This window comes from Polyodon spathula, chromosome 12 (genome assembly GCF_017654505.1).
Source record: "Polyodon spathula isolate WHYD16114869_AA chromosome 12, ASM1765450v1, whole genome shotgun sequence".
Classification (NCBI taxonomy): Eukaryota; Metazoa; Chordata; class Actinopteri; order Acipenseriformes; family Polyodontidae; genus Polyodon; species Polyodon spathula.
Window position 1 is genome coordinate 34,426,105 of NC_054545.1, and position 18,945 is coordinate 34,445,049.

Here is an 18,945-nt window from a genome sequence, read left to right on the forward strand (position 1 = left end):
TCTCTCCACGGCACAGCTGAGAACTGGCAGGAGACTTTGCGTAAACGTGAACTGTCACTACCAGTGGTGTACCTCCTCAACGGTTTTAGCTGTCAATCCACTACCCTAATGAAGGCAATTAATCCAACAATACATAATTGATAAAGTAGTGGGGTTGGGGGTTGGGGAGCTGTGTTCTTCTGCTGCCACCTCATGTCCGATCCACTTTGTTCCACTATAAAATTTTCCAAAACTGTTTTGTTTTATTGTGCACTGTGTTAAAGCAGGACCGGGACTCTCAGTACTGACACTGCTCAGGAATTCCTGCTTTTTAAAAAGCCGTTCCCACCCAGTTCCTGAAATATGTGAGCGAGAGACGCGAGCCCTCCCTGCTCCCAAAGCCCTGATGGGATCCCCAAAGGTGACATATTATCTAATCTGCAGGGTTTAATAGGGTACCGACTGCTCCAGCTGCTGGCAACTGTTTTGTGATGGACCATGAAAACGAGCCTGATTATAGCATCACTGAGATTCAAGATACTAAATGGAATATGATCCATCCCCAAGGAGGGGTTGCCATCAAGACTGAGATGATGTAATCCTCTAAAATTAGCAACAGCAGCAGCACAGAAGGCACAACAACATTTAGTTTTGCTACAATCCCTGCAGCTGGCTGGCTCTGTCTGTATCTGTCCACTTGCACACTTGAACAGGATGCAGGTTAATCAAAACTTTTCTTTTTTTGCTTTAGAATATGAATATATATATATATATATATATATATATATATATATATATATATATATATATATATATATTACATTGCATAAAGTTGTGCAGACCATTTTTATTTACAATGCTAGCATGTTCTATGGATGAACTCTCAGAGAATTTGTTCTAGATCCTGGTCATGTAAACTGGAACCCTATACTCATCTATCACGCTACTACAAGCTAGCCTTCGGTGAAGGGAAAAATGCATGTGTAGCGATTGCAGTAGACCAGGTTAACATGTTATCACATGAACTAGCCTCTCTTACAGCAGCAGGTGGTTGGAAAGGCAATGCTCTATGGCAAATACTGGGTGTAAACATTAAAGCTGACATTTACTTTTTTTTTTTTTTTTTAAACAAATATTCTTAAACCCCATAAAAGTGAAACGTACAAGTGTCTTTCTGACACTGATCTCTACCCCTCCTCATTTTCTAACCTACATAAATAAATTACCAAATTGGTGCATAAACCATCCTGCAGCTTCCTCTCAACAAGTCTAAATACAAGATAAATAAATTAATTAAAAACCACACAAACTATAAAAGATTTCATATATGTTATTTAAGCGTCTCTACCAATCTGACAGGAGAACTGATGAGTTGATACGGTTTATTTGATTAACTGGGATATACACAAACGCTACCTTTCAAGATCTCAAGTCACTTATTCCAGTGTGTAAATGTAAAGAAAGAAGCCTGTACAATCCTTAATGATGTTTGAATACAAATTTGAATATTCTGTATCTAAAATGTAAACTACAGCATCGGAATGGTAAAAACAAAGACAATTTATCTGTACGGATAACTTTAAAAGGAAGAGCATATCCTGTTGTATGCAAGCCTCAATATTCAAGTCATCTTTGTTATAGACTTGTCTAAAGTGTCATATTGTCGTAGATGGAAGGAAAAACAAAAGGCAGACATCAGACCGGAAACAAAATGCCGCAGACTCGACTAGCAGCTCATCCTACCACGTCCTGTGTTTTTCTGCGTTGTCGTGACCACAAACTGAAACTGAAAATCTACCATTTGACAGGGTTTTACAACTTTACCGTGTTCCTTACAAACAGAATACATTTTAGTTCAGTTTTTAAGCACTACAAATGTATACTCATACTGTACAACGTTAGCTGTGTTTCAGGCAGTGAAAACAATAATAATAATAATAATAATAATAATAATAATAATAATAATAACTGTACCTTTTCTTTCTTTTTTTATACTCTTCATTTGATCATTGTAACTGCAGGGATTAGCTCATCTGATAATGCAATTAGTTTTGTTTTCATCAGCCTCTAACTACTGTATATTGAGCATAAATTAAAAAAAGGAAAAAGAAAAACAGGCTTATTAAGTAAATTGGGACATTTTGTCCTGCGGTAAATTATTTTAGATCCAGATGGCAAATAACCAATTCCCCTGTACTAAGGGTGTAAAAGGATCTCCATGTCAGCATGAGGAAGCTAAAATGTCCCGGATGTGTTACAGTCTTAATGGTGGGACTTCCTTTGTTTTTGGATTCCTCAACTGGCCACCTCTGACTCTACATAATCATTCCTCTAATAGTATGGTTCTCTAAGAACTTCCCAGGACCACCTCCAGTGACTGCAGCAATTACTTCTGCTTTGAAGAACGACAAAAAAAGATACACAGAGGAAGGGATATAGCTAGCAGTCTCTTCTTTTCCTGCTAATGAGTTTACCCTTTAAAAGATTAGCCATACCATTACCAACTGATGCCTTGTGTAGGTTAAAACATGTTGTGCAAACAAAGATTTGAACAACTGTTAAGCTGCTGTCAGAGCTAATTTAACTGAATAGCATTTTTTAAACACATACTTTCTCAGCTTACACATACATGTTGTCAGAATACAAGAGTCTAGCAATGAACACGGTTCCAAACAAGAGTTCTCACTTTAACAACAGCATCCTCACATGATGGTGTCTTAGCTGGGAGAGGACTGAAAGAAATCACTGTGCACTGTCTTTAAATTTGAATTAGAATTATTCTAACGTGTGGTGCATCGGATGACTCAGAAAACACTAAACGATGTGTCGAGATTAGTCATAAAGTTTCCTACCTGGTTATCAACATAATCCTTGTGTCCAGCAAGCAGGGCAACAAAACATGGGGGAGAACACAAAAAAAAAATAGTTTAGAGGAGACAGAGTTTCATGTTCCAGCTCACTATCTTACTCTTATCTAGTACATGTATGGGAATTATCGATTTTATCTGTTTTATAGTTAATTGTGCAGACATACATTCACATGTGAACAAAGAACGTGCTGTTACAACAACATATGCTATATTTTAATCTTTACAGCAAATTTCCTCTTTTTATTTTACCATCCAAACTTCACAGACGGAGCACACAGGCAACAGTCAGTTTTGAAAATGTATTACTCCCTTGTTATTTTCTCACCTGGCTTACACATCATACAACCTTAATTATTCAATGCAGTGAATCAGGTTTCTGATATTGTAATGCATAGAATATGTACCATTTTACTGTCAACATGGCCCAAGTGTGAATGAAACACATTTGTTAATATTCGAATACAGAAAGCCCTGTATTAATGTTTGTAAAATCCAGTGGAGGGGATGAACGTGCTCTCATGAAGGGGTAGGCCCAAATCACTAACAACATTACAGTAAAACGTAATTAACGGTCATCTCTAAATGATGAAATATGGGGAAGAACGGTTCTTTGAAATGTTAGTTGGCATGACTATGAGTGGGAACTCCCCTAGAGAAATTGATTTTTTTTCTTCCACTGTTCAACATCTAAAGTAATTAGTGCCACGTACGAGACGCTGTCATTGCTGTGAGCCTTCTATGCTTTTATCTCTCCTATCAATTTCAGAAATACCAGTAGTTCTGCAACTAATGAAGTACAGCATTACTGACATCTGTCAGTCAGTATCTTTACTGAAGCGGAAACTTTACTGCAGCATATAAGAAAGCTTTGCACTTAAAGCTAAAGTTAAAAATGAGTCCAGGAGATATTGCTCTGCAGTGAAGTATAAATCAGCTGACGGGTCAAGTTCCATCTTGTATAAATACGAATGCTTTGTTTTGCTTACATTATTCATTGCGCTACCATTTTCATCCTCAAAAAAAAAAAAGAAACATGAAAAGGCATGAATGTTCTTCGTTCCGTGACTTTGCATTTTAATTGGCCTGAAGATTCTAGAACTCCTCAAAAACATTAGCAGTGTTCTGATAGCGCCACTTTTTCAACATTTTTTGCTCAGGGAAATTCAAAGCTAAACCACGGATTGAAAGTGATTAGTTTACTCAGCACGGGACAACTGGGATTGCTTTTGTAATGTGGTCGTTTATTTATACCAGTTGGTGGCAAGACACATATTGATTCCTGTGGGCTTATTATACTGGGGCATAAATCAAGAACGAAGAGCTAAATAGAACAGTAATGTTATTAGATTTCAGATCACTTCAGGATAACGAGTACTATAGTTCGTAACCCGCTTTGTCAAGGGCCTTATGTTTTTAATTATAATGTGATCTCAGTACAATAAAAAAAATTAAAAAATACATCTGAATACAGTTCATTTTGCTTTGTTTATTCTTATTCATGCTCCGCTTGTGTATTTCTGTACATAATAACATACATTTTTAACATCCAATACCACATGGTCATCTACCCTAAACTTCTGGAACACGTTGTGGAACACATGTTGTTGCAGTGGGTTACTACTAAACAATAAAAATAAGTATCGATCTCACTCATGATCGGCATTATATCTAAAGTTTTGAGAACAGATGAGACCAGGTCTGTCAGTACTTTATAAAAGAAGGCTTTTCTCTTACACAGGGGTAGCTGGAGGACTCCACGTTGTCTGTGATGATCTGCCTCTCACCCTTCAGGTTGACTTTTGTGAATCTGCGTCGGGACTGGCGATGTGGATCTTCCCGCTGCGAGGCATTCTCCTCATTCTCATTGGTGTTTTCCACCTGAAAAACATGTTCCGGATCCTGATTAAACACCCAGTTCTTCCATATTACAGAAAGCCTGTGAAACCGAAGCAGACTCATGAGGAGAACATGTACATTGAAAAAGCAAGTGTACACAACCGTCTCTCCTTTACAAGATCTCTACAGCCAGAGAGGGGAAACTAGACTTGCCTAACAGTCTGAAGACTTAACAAAAAGCAAGACTGCAACGAGAGAGAGGCCACAGTTTCCTGGAAGGAAACTGTAAATATACAAATATCCTCTAGAAGCAGAACTAGTCTAAACCGACATTGCCCTACACATTTATTTATCAAGCACTTTATTCTCTTAAAAAAAAAAACACACACACAAAAAACACTTTAGTACTATTATTATTATTATTATTATTATTATTATTATTATTATTATTATTATTATTATTACTACAACATGTAAAGGCTTCTCCTTAATGATTTCTGAAAATAAGGAAAGACAAGCAAAAAAGTGATGACAATTTATAGGAAAGCTAATTTAAAAAAATAAATAAATAAAAAAAGCTGGGTCACATCTACTGACGAGTAAACTTGGACAGAACCTTTTGGCTAAACAAGGAAATGAAAGAGACCATCACATCCAGGCAGGATAAGTCCAGTCTCTTGATATGGCTGCTCATATCACTGGTGATCTCTGAATTGCTTTTGGATGAAATGTGGCTTAGTCTGCACCATCAGCCAGATGGCTAATTAAATGTGTGATGGAGACCTGGAGATCCTCACGCTGGCCCCTTTGTTCTACAAGCCAATTGATGGGGAGTGAGGAGCGTGACGGTTATGAGCGGCATCAGCACAGGCCACCACACAGCCCTAGGGTGTAGAGCCAGAGATGAGTGTAGGGGTGACATTCAGCATGCCTTCAACAGAGCTTCATATCCCAAGATGCCATGGTGCTCTTACAGCCTCAGTGAAAACACTTTGACCTTACTAATCACCAAACCTCCGTTCAAGGACTTTACACCCTGCTGATCCTAGGGAACGGAGGCAAGAGCTGAACCAGGACTGGCATAGCAACCCTGAACAGGCAGATCTATCTCTGTATAACTTAAACTGCATCAAACTGTAAATGCAGTTCACTGTGTAAATGAAAGGACTTTGTACAAAAAAAAAAAGAAAACTTGTAGGAAAAAGTGTGCAATATGGAACAGCTTGAATTGAAGTATGCAATAATATCTACGCCTAACTAAAGAGAAAGTATCCACTCTTAATCCCTCCCTGAAAATTATTCTGCTTATCACTCTCTTAAAATACGTATTTATATTCCACCTCAAACTAACGTGCAATCTTAACTTAATATATCAACTGACATTAGGCTGTTGTTTTTTTTTTAATGCACAAACTGCACTCTAGCACCAGGCCAGAAAAGTACCTTATATTAAATCAGCTAAAAAAAAAAAGCATATAGGAGCAGCTGTGTGTGCCTAGTATACCTGGAGCAAAGCACAGCATATGAAGGAGGAAACAGGATTACAATCTTGGTAAGAAAAAACATCTGCACAGGGAAAGCTTTCTTTTTATTTAAATGCTGCCAAGCATTGGGCAATTGTTTCCACTATATTTTATGAATCGTGGGTCAACAATGACGCATATAAATCTAGCCCAGTTACTAATAACAACTATTATTCAAAGCGACTAAATACACTCTTTAAACCAATGCTTCTCAACTGACATATAATTATGACAAACAAGCCATTAAGCACAATCATACCATAATAAAAGACAGGGCTTGTTTATTACGCAGTTAGAAATAGGAACATTAACAAAATGGTGTATGTTCATCAGCGGAGTGTTTTTCTAAATTTAAAAAGAAATCTCTTTTACAGAACGGAGAACGGAAACATCACTAAGACTACAGCAAAAACAATATGTAATCGTTGCATTAGTCCTTATTGTGTGTGTGTGTGTGTGTGTGTGTGTGTGCGTGCGTGCGTGTGCATGTGCACGTGGGTATAATTTCCAAACTCATTCATCATCTTTCATGCATAGTTAACACTTTCGGGTGTATTTAATAATACTCCTAGTAAAAGCTGGAATCTCTCAAACTTCTCTGCAATGGGATCCTTATTTCCATTCTGCTCTGTTGCTGGGCTTCCTTCTTTTGTGTCTGCCTTGTCCATCAGCTAAAGGGGACATACAGCCATTTCCGTAGACAGCCTCTTTCAAACACAGTCCTACTGTGCAGTGACCCTTTTCACTGTTACACCAGCACACTGCCCACAGAGCCGTGCGGTTGACCATGCTGGCATCAGCGATTTATAGCCCCACAATCAAGCATGTCATTAGCTGGGTGACAGCTGACGACATGAATGGATTGTTTTTTTTGTTTTTTTTTTTAAATAAAAAATAGTAATAATAATAATAATAATAATAATAAATAATAATAATAATAATAATAATAATAATCTGAAACACCTGCCACGTGAGCTTGGTTTTCCTTGCACAAACTCTTCTGGAGGGATGGATAGGTGACCATTCACTTTTCAGTCCCTCCCTCCTGAAACGTCAGTAACCTCTACACCTGCCCATCATGACTTAAACTCACTTGCAATAGGGAGATGCAAATTTAGTATGTTACAGAATGCACGTACGTGATTCCAGTTAGAGCAAATTAAAATCAGAAAAACAAAAATGAACCCCTATATAAACTCTATGAATGGATATTCTACACTCCTTTGTAGGGTCATTATTCATTATTATTGAACTAAATTCCACTCCGTTTTTGGAGCAAAAAGTGTAAGACAATTGTATATCCATGCAAAAGAAAAAACAAAAGGGTCAAACTCCCTAAACATTGTAAAGAAATGTACCAAATTGTTTTTTAGAGAGATTGTTGTTAATAAGCAAAACCTAGTAGATGGCACAGACATTCCCCAAGAGTTATACCTACTGTACAATGCTAGGGAAACACAAGTTCCACAGAAAAGTAATACGCCTTGTGCAGCATCAACATTGACACATGAGTATTCCATAGGCACCACTTACTAGAATTTCCATGCAAAACCATTCTATTTGCACTGTCCATTTTCAAAGTGCACGCAGGATGCCATGTGTCATACTAAATTTACTGCCTACAAGAGCTGGAGGCGACAAACCCGCTTGAATCGCGATACTGGCAGTCACTGGAACACTCTCAGCTGCAGCATTAGTATTATTGTGTAAAATTATGCAAGCACACAACCTACATGTTTAGGATGGCTGCCCATTTTAAAATGTACAGAAATGGCATCTTTCCATTAGAATCCGCTTGTAACTTTTTAATCCAACCACACAGTACACCGACCACGTTGAAAAAAACACAGAAACCAGTCCACTTACCACAATCATTTCTGACGGCTCTAAAATGATGCATTCACAGCCTCTTCTCCCCCCAGACTGCTTACCAAAACTGTCAGGAAAACACAATGATAACATCAACACACAGAAAAGAAAAATACATGAAGGGCAATCACATATCAAACACATGCAAAATAAATAAGTGCAACGACAACAATATTGAGAATCTTCTGCTTTAAAGGAGTAGGAACATATCTAACTATATTATCACTGGCCCCGTCCTTTCCTTCTGTTGAAGATCTTTGCTTATATTTTATACATTAAAAATAGGAATATGCAGATACCTCAAAGACCATGCAACAGAAGATAAGGACCTGCTGCTTCCTGGTATCTAATGACTTTGTGAGTTAGAGTTCAGACTCAAACCAATGGTCGAGTTGCATTTTGACCTTGTTACCTACAGCTAATTTACCAGGATGGAGCAGTTTATCTTTTGAGTTGTATTTGAATATTTGTATATCCTGAAGAAACCAAAAAGATTCCAAGCACCAGTAATAAACCAGTAATATCACATTAATAAAAACAAATCAGGAGGTTAGAAAAAGCATTTACTTTTGTAGGTCTCCTTTACAGAAATTAATCAATATAGACAAAAGCTAGTATGTACAGTAAACTGGTAAGCAAAGGGGTGAAATGGTTTAAAAAGGGAATATCCAAGCATGACACATTTACACCAGGATTTGTGTTGGTCTTCAAAAATAATCATCTTTGAATTTTCAAAGATTTCCAAAAACATTTACCTTCCAAAAACTGCTATACATCCAAAATGAAGAAATTAAACCAAACTGTCAAAAGAAGCCCTTTGTCTTTAAAGCAGACTGTGGTAAAAGCACCCCAGCGCAGCTATTAAACCAACAGTGTGAGAAGTGAAAATTCTGGTATATAAAATAACTGTATTTTTCAAGACTTGCTAGTTTTTGTGAGTAATATCCTATCTCGTTAAATTGGTAAAGTTACTACATCAAATAAAATGGAAAAAAAAATAAACAGAAATCATTTTTTTATTAAAAAACACAAAACAGTTTGTGTGAACTCTATGGCATTTGAGAAGTTGCCCTACCATCGCTCTGAAAAAAACACATATGCATTATAAAATAGATACATAGATAGGAAACGTATCCTGATACAATTGTGCACACAGTGCCTGAAAGGGATATAGTATATAGTAAATGTTGCTGCCACATATTTCAAGAGAAGTGGGAGGAATTCAAGATGAAGCAGGGATAAGATCAGTCAATAAGTCCATGTTAGCAGTAGTTACTAACACCAAAAAGACAAGCACCCTTTTATTGATCACTTTGTGACAGCAGATTTCCTCTCTACTTGATGATGAGTAGACTTGAAAACCAAGTCAGTAATTTCACTCAATTCAGAGACATTTTTGTTCTTTCTTTGTTGACATACATTTCCGTTGTTCCTTTAAGCTACACGGCAACAAATAATCTACATTCAAATACAGAGAGAAGGAAAATCTATACAATTGAACCTGAAAGAACATTGGCTTTGGGCCCCAATAGGCAACAGCAACAAGTTCACCTCTTTGATGTATTTGTTTTTAATCTCAGCAGGATCACAGCTCACTAAAATGGTCAGTAATCAAAGGAGACACCCATATTAAAAATAAAAGCTCCAATTTAACAAAAAGAGTAAGATTTTCTGTATCTAGCAAATTTGCAAAGCAGAACTACTTAATACACTGTCACAACCAGCAGCTTTTACAATAAAGAATTTGTGTTGCATTATCAGATCATTCAGTAAATCACATGCTAAATTCACTCGAAATGCAATGTGCCGACCGCACTATATAATGATGCAGAGATAAGATGTCTTTTCAAAATGTTCCCTTTTATGCTTCAGGATGCTAAAGGAATTAAGTGTTGACCATCGGCCCCACATTGAATATGAATGTGCTATATTTAATTCAAGCGCTGCCAAGGCCTTTGTTAATAATGAATATCCTATCCGTGCTGGAGACTTTATTAACAGCCCGCTGTAAATGCAAACTCTCGCTGTCCATTACGATTGAAAAAGGATGCACGTATCTACATCAGCTCTGACCTTCTCTTTCTACACAAACTCAATACCTTCGCTGAAAGCAGAGCGATTCGTTGTCCTGAATCCCAGCCTTGACACAGGCTTGCTTGGACACCTCTCTTCACACTTGGGTGAGGTTAAACCTTGCTGTCAGCTGGTGGGGATTTTGCCAAGCAGCTTCTTGTCCCCGGCCAGCATAAGCTAATGTATTCAGTTCAGTTGCTGCTTAGATGTTGTCAGCTCTCTCCACTGGCTTCCCCAGGGCTTGCTGCTTTATATCTGTGACCTAAAGCTAAAGCTATGGCCAAAAGCTTTGCTTCAGCCTATAGAATGAACTCATTGGCTTCATAAGGTAAAATGAAACCTGCTGAATAATGTTACCTTGTTAACATACTGAATTACATACTGTTTTGTATTCAGTGTGTGTCACACAAATACTTTTAATCAGCCTACGTCATAACCAGGGTTTTCTTAGCGCTGCTTTTTCAAGACTTGTTTACTATGACTTGAGGGAACCCTATTTAACGTACAGTACACACACACACACACACACACACACAGTACAGCAGATTGAAAATAAACATTCTGTCTTATCTTGAACATTTATTTGCATGCTGGACTTGAACTGCCAAATACAGGATTTTATTTTTAAAGCGAGTTGGCTTTATTGCACCCAGTTCATGACTTTTTAAAAAATAAAATCCACTCTGGTCAATTCCTTTTGCACACTTTATATTATTTTGTACTTCCACCGACATACAATTCAATAGTCCAAGGAATCAAGGGTTATTGCCTTTTATGGATTTCTTCTCCTGTGCTTCCTTTCTCAAGACTTTTCACTCAGACCAATGGTGAGCATACAGTTTGTATGCATATATGTCAGATGCCTGTGCCATATGTCACATGTACAGTATGTGATTTGGGTAAGTGGGGCAGGTGTAATGTTGATACAAAACTTTCACAAACACATACAGTGCAAATACATGAAATGTTATTCATCCATCTGTTGTTACAATAAAATATCACTGCCTAATTTAAAAATAAAGACAGATTATTATTTCAGTATCCCAACACATTTGAAAAAAGCTTCTATAGTTCTTCCAGTAGTTACTGTAAAAAACGGTGTATAAGTCCCCCCCCCCCCCCCATTTTGAGACAATTTCAGGAAAAAGCCTATAGGACACACCAGTGTATAAGTCTTATATAATCTTATATATAGCTTATAAAATAGATATAGAAAGGTTCCTACAACAAATGTTTCACCTCTGCATTATATAGCAAAAATGCTCTTATTAATTAGTGTTTTACAGATTCTGAATTTAATTAAAACACAAGAATAAACTTCAAGCCTGTTTTAAAAAAAAAAAAAAAATCGTACTGGAGAAAATGTATTTATTTATTTATTTTAAGATGTTGCTCACTACTGGGGTAGCCTACACTTCTATCTGCATAACCTTGGAAACAGAATCTGCTGATTTAGCACCAATAGTCACAAGACTTACCGCAGTAACTTTCATAAATGTTTCCACGCTTTTCCATTTGCACCTACAGCAAGCAGTGGCATGACGACAGCAAACTAGTGGTATTGATAGCTGCTCTTTTAAACAGAAACTCTTTCTGTGGGGAATTCTAGGAGTGGTAATACTTTATTCTCAACAGAATGTATCACTGCAACATTTATACTACAAGCCAAACATTTACTCTATCTATCCACGTCTATTTTTACATCCGTCCAGTAAAATCTCCACCAATTAGAATGAGGTCACAACAGGGGCTAAGCTGTGACTGAACATTTCTTCACTATTATTCAGCAGCAGCAGTACCGAACCATACCAAGTGCAGACCAAACCCTCTAAACTGACCCAGTGTGAGCACAGCCTTAGTATACCCCGAAGCTTCAGGGAGCAAGCACTAAAGGGATCAACTAAGTCAGAGCAAGAACCATTTAATGTAGCCAATGTAAGCTACAGGCACAATGGAAAACAAGTTACACCATAATTAAATAATTAAGCCATAAGAGACTCCTTTCCCTTATAAATTAGGAAAACCAGCATTTTGAAGCTTCACAGTAAACTTGAACAAATACATAATTAAATGGACCAAAAACAGGCTTCCCTTTGCCATTTTGTGAAAAACAGATTAAAACCCTAAAACCACAACTGCCTTTGTAATTAAATTTATCAGACTGAATCCGATAGCAACTACAGTATGCATGAAACGTGAGTTTACATAAACACTTCAGGCTTACCTTCAATAAATCCTGTGAAGGTAGAGCAAATGCATACAAATCCTCATTACAACATACTTCCTTCCTTGGTCTGAGAAGTTTGTCAAATCCAAATCTGCTTTGGTCTGTTCTTATTGACAACTCAATTTAAAATCTGCGCTCAGTAACGGGGAAACTTCGGAGCACTAAACTTTTCCCGGAAACAGCTTTTATATATATATATATATATATATATATATATATATATATATATATATATATATATATATATATATATATATATATATATAGCTTCAATGGAAGTAGATAATAAAATAATAATAAATAAACTTTAAAAGCACTGTCCTCCCAACTTGTAATCCAGAAATATCCTGAAGCTCAGGCTTCTTTCCCTCCAAATCTCAAATTTAAAGTTGCTTGTTTTCCCTCGACTGTTCTTAGCTTCTCATGGTTTGTGGTTAGAACAGAGCTCAGATTGGCGTCGCGCTGTGGAAAGCATTCTCATTTCCTGGCTGGCCGAGCTCAGGGAACACATGGTTCAGTCACAAGGCTGCCAGCAGTTCCGCATACCAGAACCGGGCCCTGATTGCTGCCCAGCAGCTGGGTTTCATCAACATGCACTTAGAAAATCAGTGCGCTAACTAGGGCATTAAAAACTTGGCGAGGCTTTCTTCTTTCTTTACTACCCACTGTAAAGTAATTAAATAGGGCTGCAGCCCTGCTCATAAAAAACAGACCGAATTTCTCACTATAATATTGTAAAATGTAATAAATAAATAAATAAAAAACCACAACATTGAAAAAACTTATATTTAAGTTGTTATTAGTGATTAATTTATAAAATGTTATATATTACAGAATTACAACAACTATAGGCTTCCAATTATCTGAACAAAATAAAATCATTATTGTCACTTCTAAAGCTATCTTGCTGTTACCAAAAGTTGTATATAAAACCCAATCAAGAAGTAAACCAAGTGAAAAACCGTATTGAAAGTCAATATAAAAAAAAATAATTCTGGTCACTCTTGGCCAGCTGCACTTAAGAAATACCCTTTCTGTAGGTTTCATGCTGGGAACTTCCAGGAAGTGTTTTAGATGGATTATAGTAAGACTACATACATCCTAAAAGGATATCTGTGAAAGTTCCTGGAAATGAAGACTCAAGTGGACTTTAATAACAGACATAGAGTCTATGATATATCAGCCATGCTTGCAACCTTGTATGAGGCTGGTTTTGTCAGATTATTTTGTATGATCTTTCTGTATCAACTTAACTTCTTTGGAAGAAATGTTAAAGAACATTTTTACAAAATCATTAAAAAGGGGGGTGACTCATCAACTAGCCTGCAGTCTGAAAATAGGCTTGAAATAACTACTGTTTTACTGTTATTACAGTATGGAATACATGTTGCATAGATTTATAATGCACTGCACATACCAGCATCTGGGTAAAAACATGGATTCCTTCATGAACACTGAGCCCGATAGTAGGATATACCAACATGTAGAAATGCTGTGGGGGCTGCAAATACAATAAAGAAGAAGAAAAATAAAACAATAAAAGCATCATGTGATAAGAAAACAAATGCATTTCTGCTGACTGGCAAAAGATCAGCTTCCTCAAGTCCGGCGACTAGGGTGTGGTGTGACTCAGCAGCACAGCTTCACTCCATGCATATGTCCTTGTAAATTCTTCTTTTAACATTACCTGCAGACTAAGTACTAACTACAAAGCCATGTTGACCATTCTAATAGGCTTTACTGTGATGGCAATGAGACATGTGATTTTGCTGCTCATATAAAAAGTGTATCTATAGTAGAAGCTGTATTGCTTCAAACTACCCAGCAGCAGGAGCCTTACATCCATTCAAGTACCTCAAGACTATACAGACCATGCTTTATCAAACACGTAAGCCTCCAATGGTTATTCTAAACTTGGTGATCCGAAGTACTTACTAGAATAGGACACGATGGGCTTCATGCCTCTCATAACGAGCTGTGGTACACATTGATCTGACAAAAAAACAAAAGCAGTTGAGTGTTTTTAAGTGGCAAGCTGCTCTAGCCAAGTTACAGCCTACACATTTTTTTTTTCTAAGAGAAAAATGCAAGTGTAATAAAACTGTATGCTACTGAGATAAACAGTTTCATGCCTAACCCATGATCTAAAAGATATACTTCCAAAATGATTAGTCATCTGTGAAATCTGTGTTGTATACTTCACCAATCTTTTTTTCTTCTGTTAAATCAAATACATACGGCACAGTGACCGAATATAATAATTTTTAATAGGAAGGTTCAGTCAAACAGCCGCAAACCAAACCTTAAAGAGTGTCTCATCGGGGTGTTTATTTTACAACTAAAATTCACTATTGTTCTTAGTGTCTACTCGCGTAGATGGCTGTTAGATAGGTAGAGCACAACAGTACAGACAAGATTGTCTACCAAGGTAATGCCCTATAATCACCGTTTTATTGGCTGTTTATGTACTGTAGACGCACACACATGCTCCCTTGAACATGAGCTTCAACCATGCATGCCCGAACGTTGCAAGCCCCCTTTCCATACAAGACTTTTAAAGCCTAACATTGTTTATTACCCAAGGAATCTTTCCTCACCAAGAACAACTACAATATGCAGTGAGTTACAGCTATGGTATCGCAAAAAATGCTGGTGCTTTCCAAGGGGAATCTGAATACAGGAAAAACACCCTCAATAAACCTATTCTAGGGTTTCCCCCCTTACTGTTATTTAAACTGCAACTTGTTAATGTAGCCTCTGATGTACATCTTTCAAACCATCTGCCCACTTCTGACCACCTGTTACCAACCATGCAGAACAAGATCAAGTGTTATCTCTTAACATGTTACATCAGAAATCATGGCGGAACCTCACGGAACTCCTAGGTCCCAGGCTGAGACAGTCCTGCTCTCATGCATAACTTAATTTTCACAAACATAATTCAGGACTGAAAGGGTTAAACTTCCCTAGCAGTGACCTGAATGGAGAATATAAAGACATCTAGTGTGCAACTGTTTTCTTATGGAAAAGCCAGCACCTTGAATTACAGTAGTTTCAGACAGTACTGTGTGTTGCCTATTAGCATTCATCCAGATGTTTAACTTACCTTAGCTGATGTTCTCGGAGATGAGATAAAATATCCATGCCATGAAGGTGAGAAAAAATAGTGTTTAAATCCTAAAAAAAAAACCACACACATTTTACTTAAATACATGACAATTTTTTTGTTTTACTTTAAGTACCACAAGTCTCAGGTGAGCAAAGACACTTTCATCCAGAGAATCCTTGAACTTCCGCATCCTACCTGCGAGAATGGGACACCTGAATAAAAAGGACGTTTAGACACATTTTAAAAGAAAAAGAATGGGCAACATAAAGCCATGTGTTTGATGAGCTCTGTTTTCCAGTAAGTACTGTAGACTAGATTTGGTCATTTGGTTGTTTTGTTAAAATGGGGAAAAAAAGGTGATTGCGAGCACACACTACCGTCCCTCCCTTCCCCAACACCTCATATCATTTTAGATTACTGTCAGCCTTACTCGTGACGTTTGCTCAGTAAAAACAACAGTGGCAGACAGTCGGACGACACCCTTGCACTTGAGAGAAAACAGCAACTTTAAAAAATAGCAATACTCTTAAACACAGCTGTTTGAACGGAATCTGTGAACAGGGGCCACTGGAGTCAAAAGAATGCATGTGTGAAAAAATATAAAATCAGCCATATGGCAGGTAAAACACTGAATCTTTTCAGCAGTCAGGCAGCAATTATAAACAGGTGGGCTTGTTAGCACCCAGCCCAACACACTGAAACACATGGAGAAACTGCACCCAGAAATATCATATAATGACAACCCCTTCTTAGCATGGTACTGTATGTACTGTAACAACATAGACTGTTATCCTAAAACAACTACACTGAAGTCCTTAATTATACCCAATTCCGCAACAATGGCATTTCCTTTTTGCAGCAAGGCTTTTCAGTTTGACCTGATAAGAAATACATTACCCAGAAAATATGTACAATTACTGATTGTTTACACAGCAGCACATACACTGGCAAGAGTGATACGATCTGAAAAAATAATGTTCACATAAAAGTACGAGCACTGTAGTAGTTGTCTGGCCACCAAAGGCTATCCGCTTGTCATAATGAAACTGCTGACATCCTATGCTGTTTTTAACATTTTTTTTTGCCTCCTAAAATATGAAAATACTGTACTGTAGGCTGTGACTTGAGTGTACTTATGGTAGTAAGATAAGATAAATAAATATGATTCATGATGTCTAGCCTCTTATTGTCTTCATGTGGTGAGGGCTGTGGAACTCATACCAGTGGAAGTGTGTAACCAACACGCAGCATGCAGCACAACTGTCAGACCCGGGTCTGAAAAATGAAGCATCTTGGGAAAAGAAAAAGAACAGAGTGAGGTTCATGTCAGAGGGATCAGGAGCTAGAGGCTACGGTACCAAAGAATAGATTGAAGCTGCAGAGGAAAATGGGAGTGAGACTGATCATTTTTTCTCATTTAGCCTTTAGAAACGACATATCGTTCAGTGCAAAAAAAAAAAAAAAAAAGAGAGAAAGGGCTGCTTATTTGTTTAGTTTTTTTTTTAAAAACTCTGTCACCAACAGCCAGCACAAAGCAGAATTACTTAGAGAACACGCTCTGAAGTCTTACACTGCATGAGTGTTCATATGCATTTAGCACATGATGGAGTGGTCTAGTACAGCACATCCTCATGTTCTACTAATGACACAGTAACTGCAATAAAGTATACCTACTGTACAGTACAGCTCCAAAGTCAAACCATGCTCATTGTGGCTTACCATCCATGATAAAAACAGCTAGTTAGGAGTGTGGTTTTGCCCCTGGTGACTGACAGTAACTGTCTAAAATGAATCATTGTTATTTTTCCCCTAAAAGCTTTTCTGCAGTCTCAGTTTTGGTACTGTTGTAGATGTGATGGATTGTGTCCTTTTATCTGGTTAGGAAAGGCGTGAACATAGAGGGACAGCACCATCGTGTACCGTATGGACAGCACCATCGTGTACCGTATACACAGCACTGGATCACTTACTGATTTTATACATATAAAATAAAAACACTACAAAAAGATAGCATTTGCCTTCAAACTTTACAGTGCAAGACTTTGTAATATTACATACATACGTCAACACAGGCCATTTAAATTCTACAGCAGTGCATGACTGTTATTGTGCACTGCAAGACATTAACGAATCATGGCTCGCATATTTCCCGCATGAATTCTGTTCATATTGTAACCTACATGTCCTGCTTATTCTGTACATTCTGGCCTGTGCTTAACTAATAGTAGAAGCCCAGTATGCAACAATTTATATTAAGAGTGTTGCTCATAATGCCATGCCTGAAGCCACTCCATGGGTGTGTTTACAGCAGTGCAATGAAGCTCCTATTTCCCTTTCTCGGTATGATGCTGCACTCAATACGAAGGCTCCTTACAGGGCTGCACATTTCCAATCTACTACACCAGAGCCGTCCATAATGCACGAAGCAGGAGAATCAATATGGAAAACGGCTTCATTTGTTTTGTTCGCCTTTCCCTGAATCCTCTCCCTCTGCTCCTCAGAATACAAACAATAGAAAACACTAAATACTGGGAATTCAAATGTGCTGCAGCCTTATCATCAAAATGTGAAACCTTCAGCAGTGCATGTCTTCATCAGCTAACTGTGCCACTCAAACTCCAGATCTGCATGTGCGCAAGCAAATTAATCCATTAACATGTGGCTAGACAAGGCTAATCACGTAACTCTTAGAATAAGGAAGTACTGTACTGTATTTTTGGAAACATCTGGCATGATTTACAACAAAAACAAGAAAATATATTTTTATTTGACACAAGAGAGCAATTGCAATGATTCTAAAGCATCCCTGAGTTAAACAATTGAACACTATGATAACTGAACTAATGAACTAATGTGGAGCATGGGCGAGTGAGGTTCAGAATTGCTGATCCACACATACTGTCTAAGCAGTTGTCTAATGGACACAGCGTATCGTGACTAGCTCGAGCTGCAACCTGTTTCACACACAACTGACCTGCTTTAGTAATACAATGGAGGTCAAGCACGAAAGGTCCTGCTAGCAAACGTCCCCACGGTTTTTAAAACATTAAACTACAGTAGAAGATCCTACTTCACTGCTGCCACCTACTGTCATTTAAAATAGTGTCTTTAGGTCTGTTTGATCGTTCCTCTTGTGATTATATGAAGAGTTCACACTGAATCTACTGTATTACGCCCACATCACAAAGTGCAATACTGTACGGTACTATGGTATATGCCTCATCATAATGCCTTAAGAACTCATCATTGCAGAGCACAAGAACAGGTCTGGCTGCCTACCACCTTTAGCATTACAGAAGCTCAAAACACGTCAATTTATTAAGGACATGTTAAACATATACTTTGAGGTTTAAAAATTATAATTACGTTTTGTCACAAATAATCACAGTAAGAAGACGACGACTTATTACGTTTTCATTTTCAAAAAATTATAATACACCACTGGGTGGTCCCGCTTTT

At 37.6% G+C, this 18,945-nt stretch overlaps 1 protein-coding gene across 18 annotated transcripts in view; it reads right to left on the bottom strand.

The window, feature by feature from the left end:
- LOC121324193 (rap guanine nucleotide exchange factor 6-like) overlaps positions 1-18,945 on the bottom strand; it is a 75,948-nt gene that overhangs the window by 46,092 nt on the left and 10,911 nt on the right. For 7 of the 18 annotated variants that reach the window (XM_041265775.1, XM_041265777.1, XM_041265778.1 and 4 more), the window contains exons 2-6: positions 15,484-15,554; positions 14,313-14,369; positions 13,795-13,878; positions 8,075-8,144; positions 4,584-4,727 (exon numbers count right to left, since the gene is read on the bottom strand). The exons of 1 other annotated variant lie outside the window; for it this stretch is intronic. In XM_041265775.1, the coding sequence (XP_041121709.1) occupies positions 4,584-4,727; positions 8,075-8,144; positions 13,795-13,878; positions 14,313-14,369; positions 15,484-15,554 (426 nt within the window). Of the gene's footprint in view, positions 1-1,953; positions 2,229-2,831; positions 2,850-4,583; positions 4,728-8,074; positions 8,145-12,374; positions 12,536-13,794; positions 13,879-14,312; positions 14,370-15,483; positions 15,555-18,945 lie in introns of those variants that run through there. 10 more of the 18 variants (XM_041265773.1, XM_041265774.1, XM_041265768.1 and 7 more) reach the window with 5 other exon arrangements.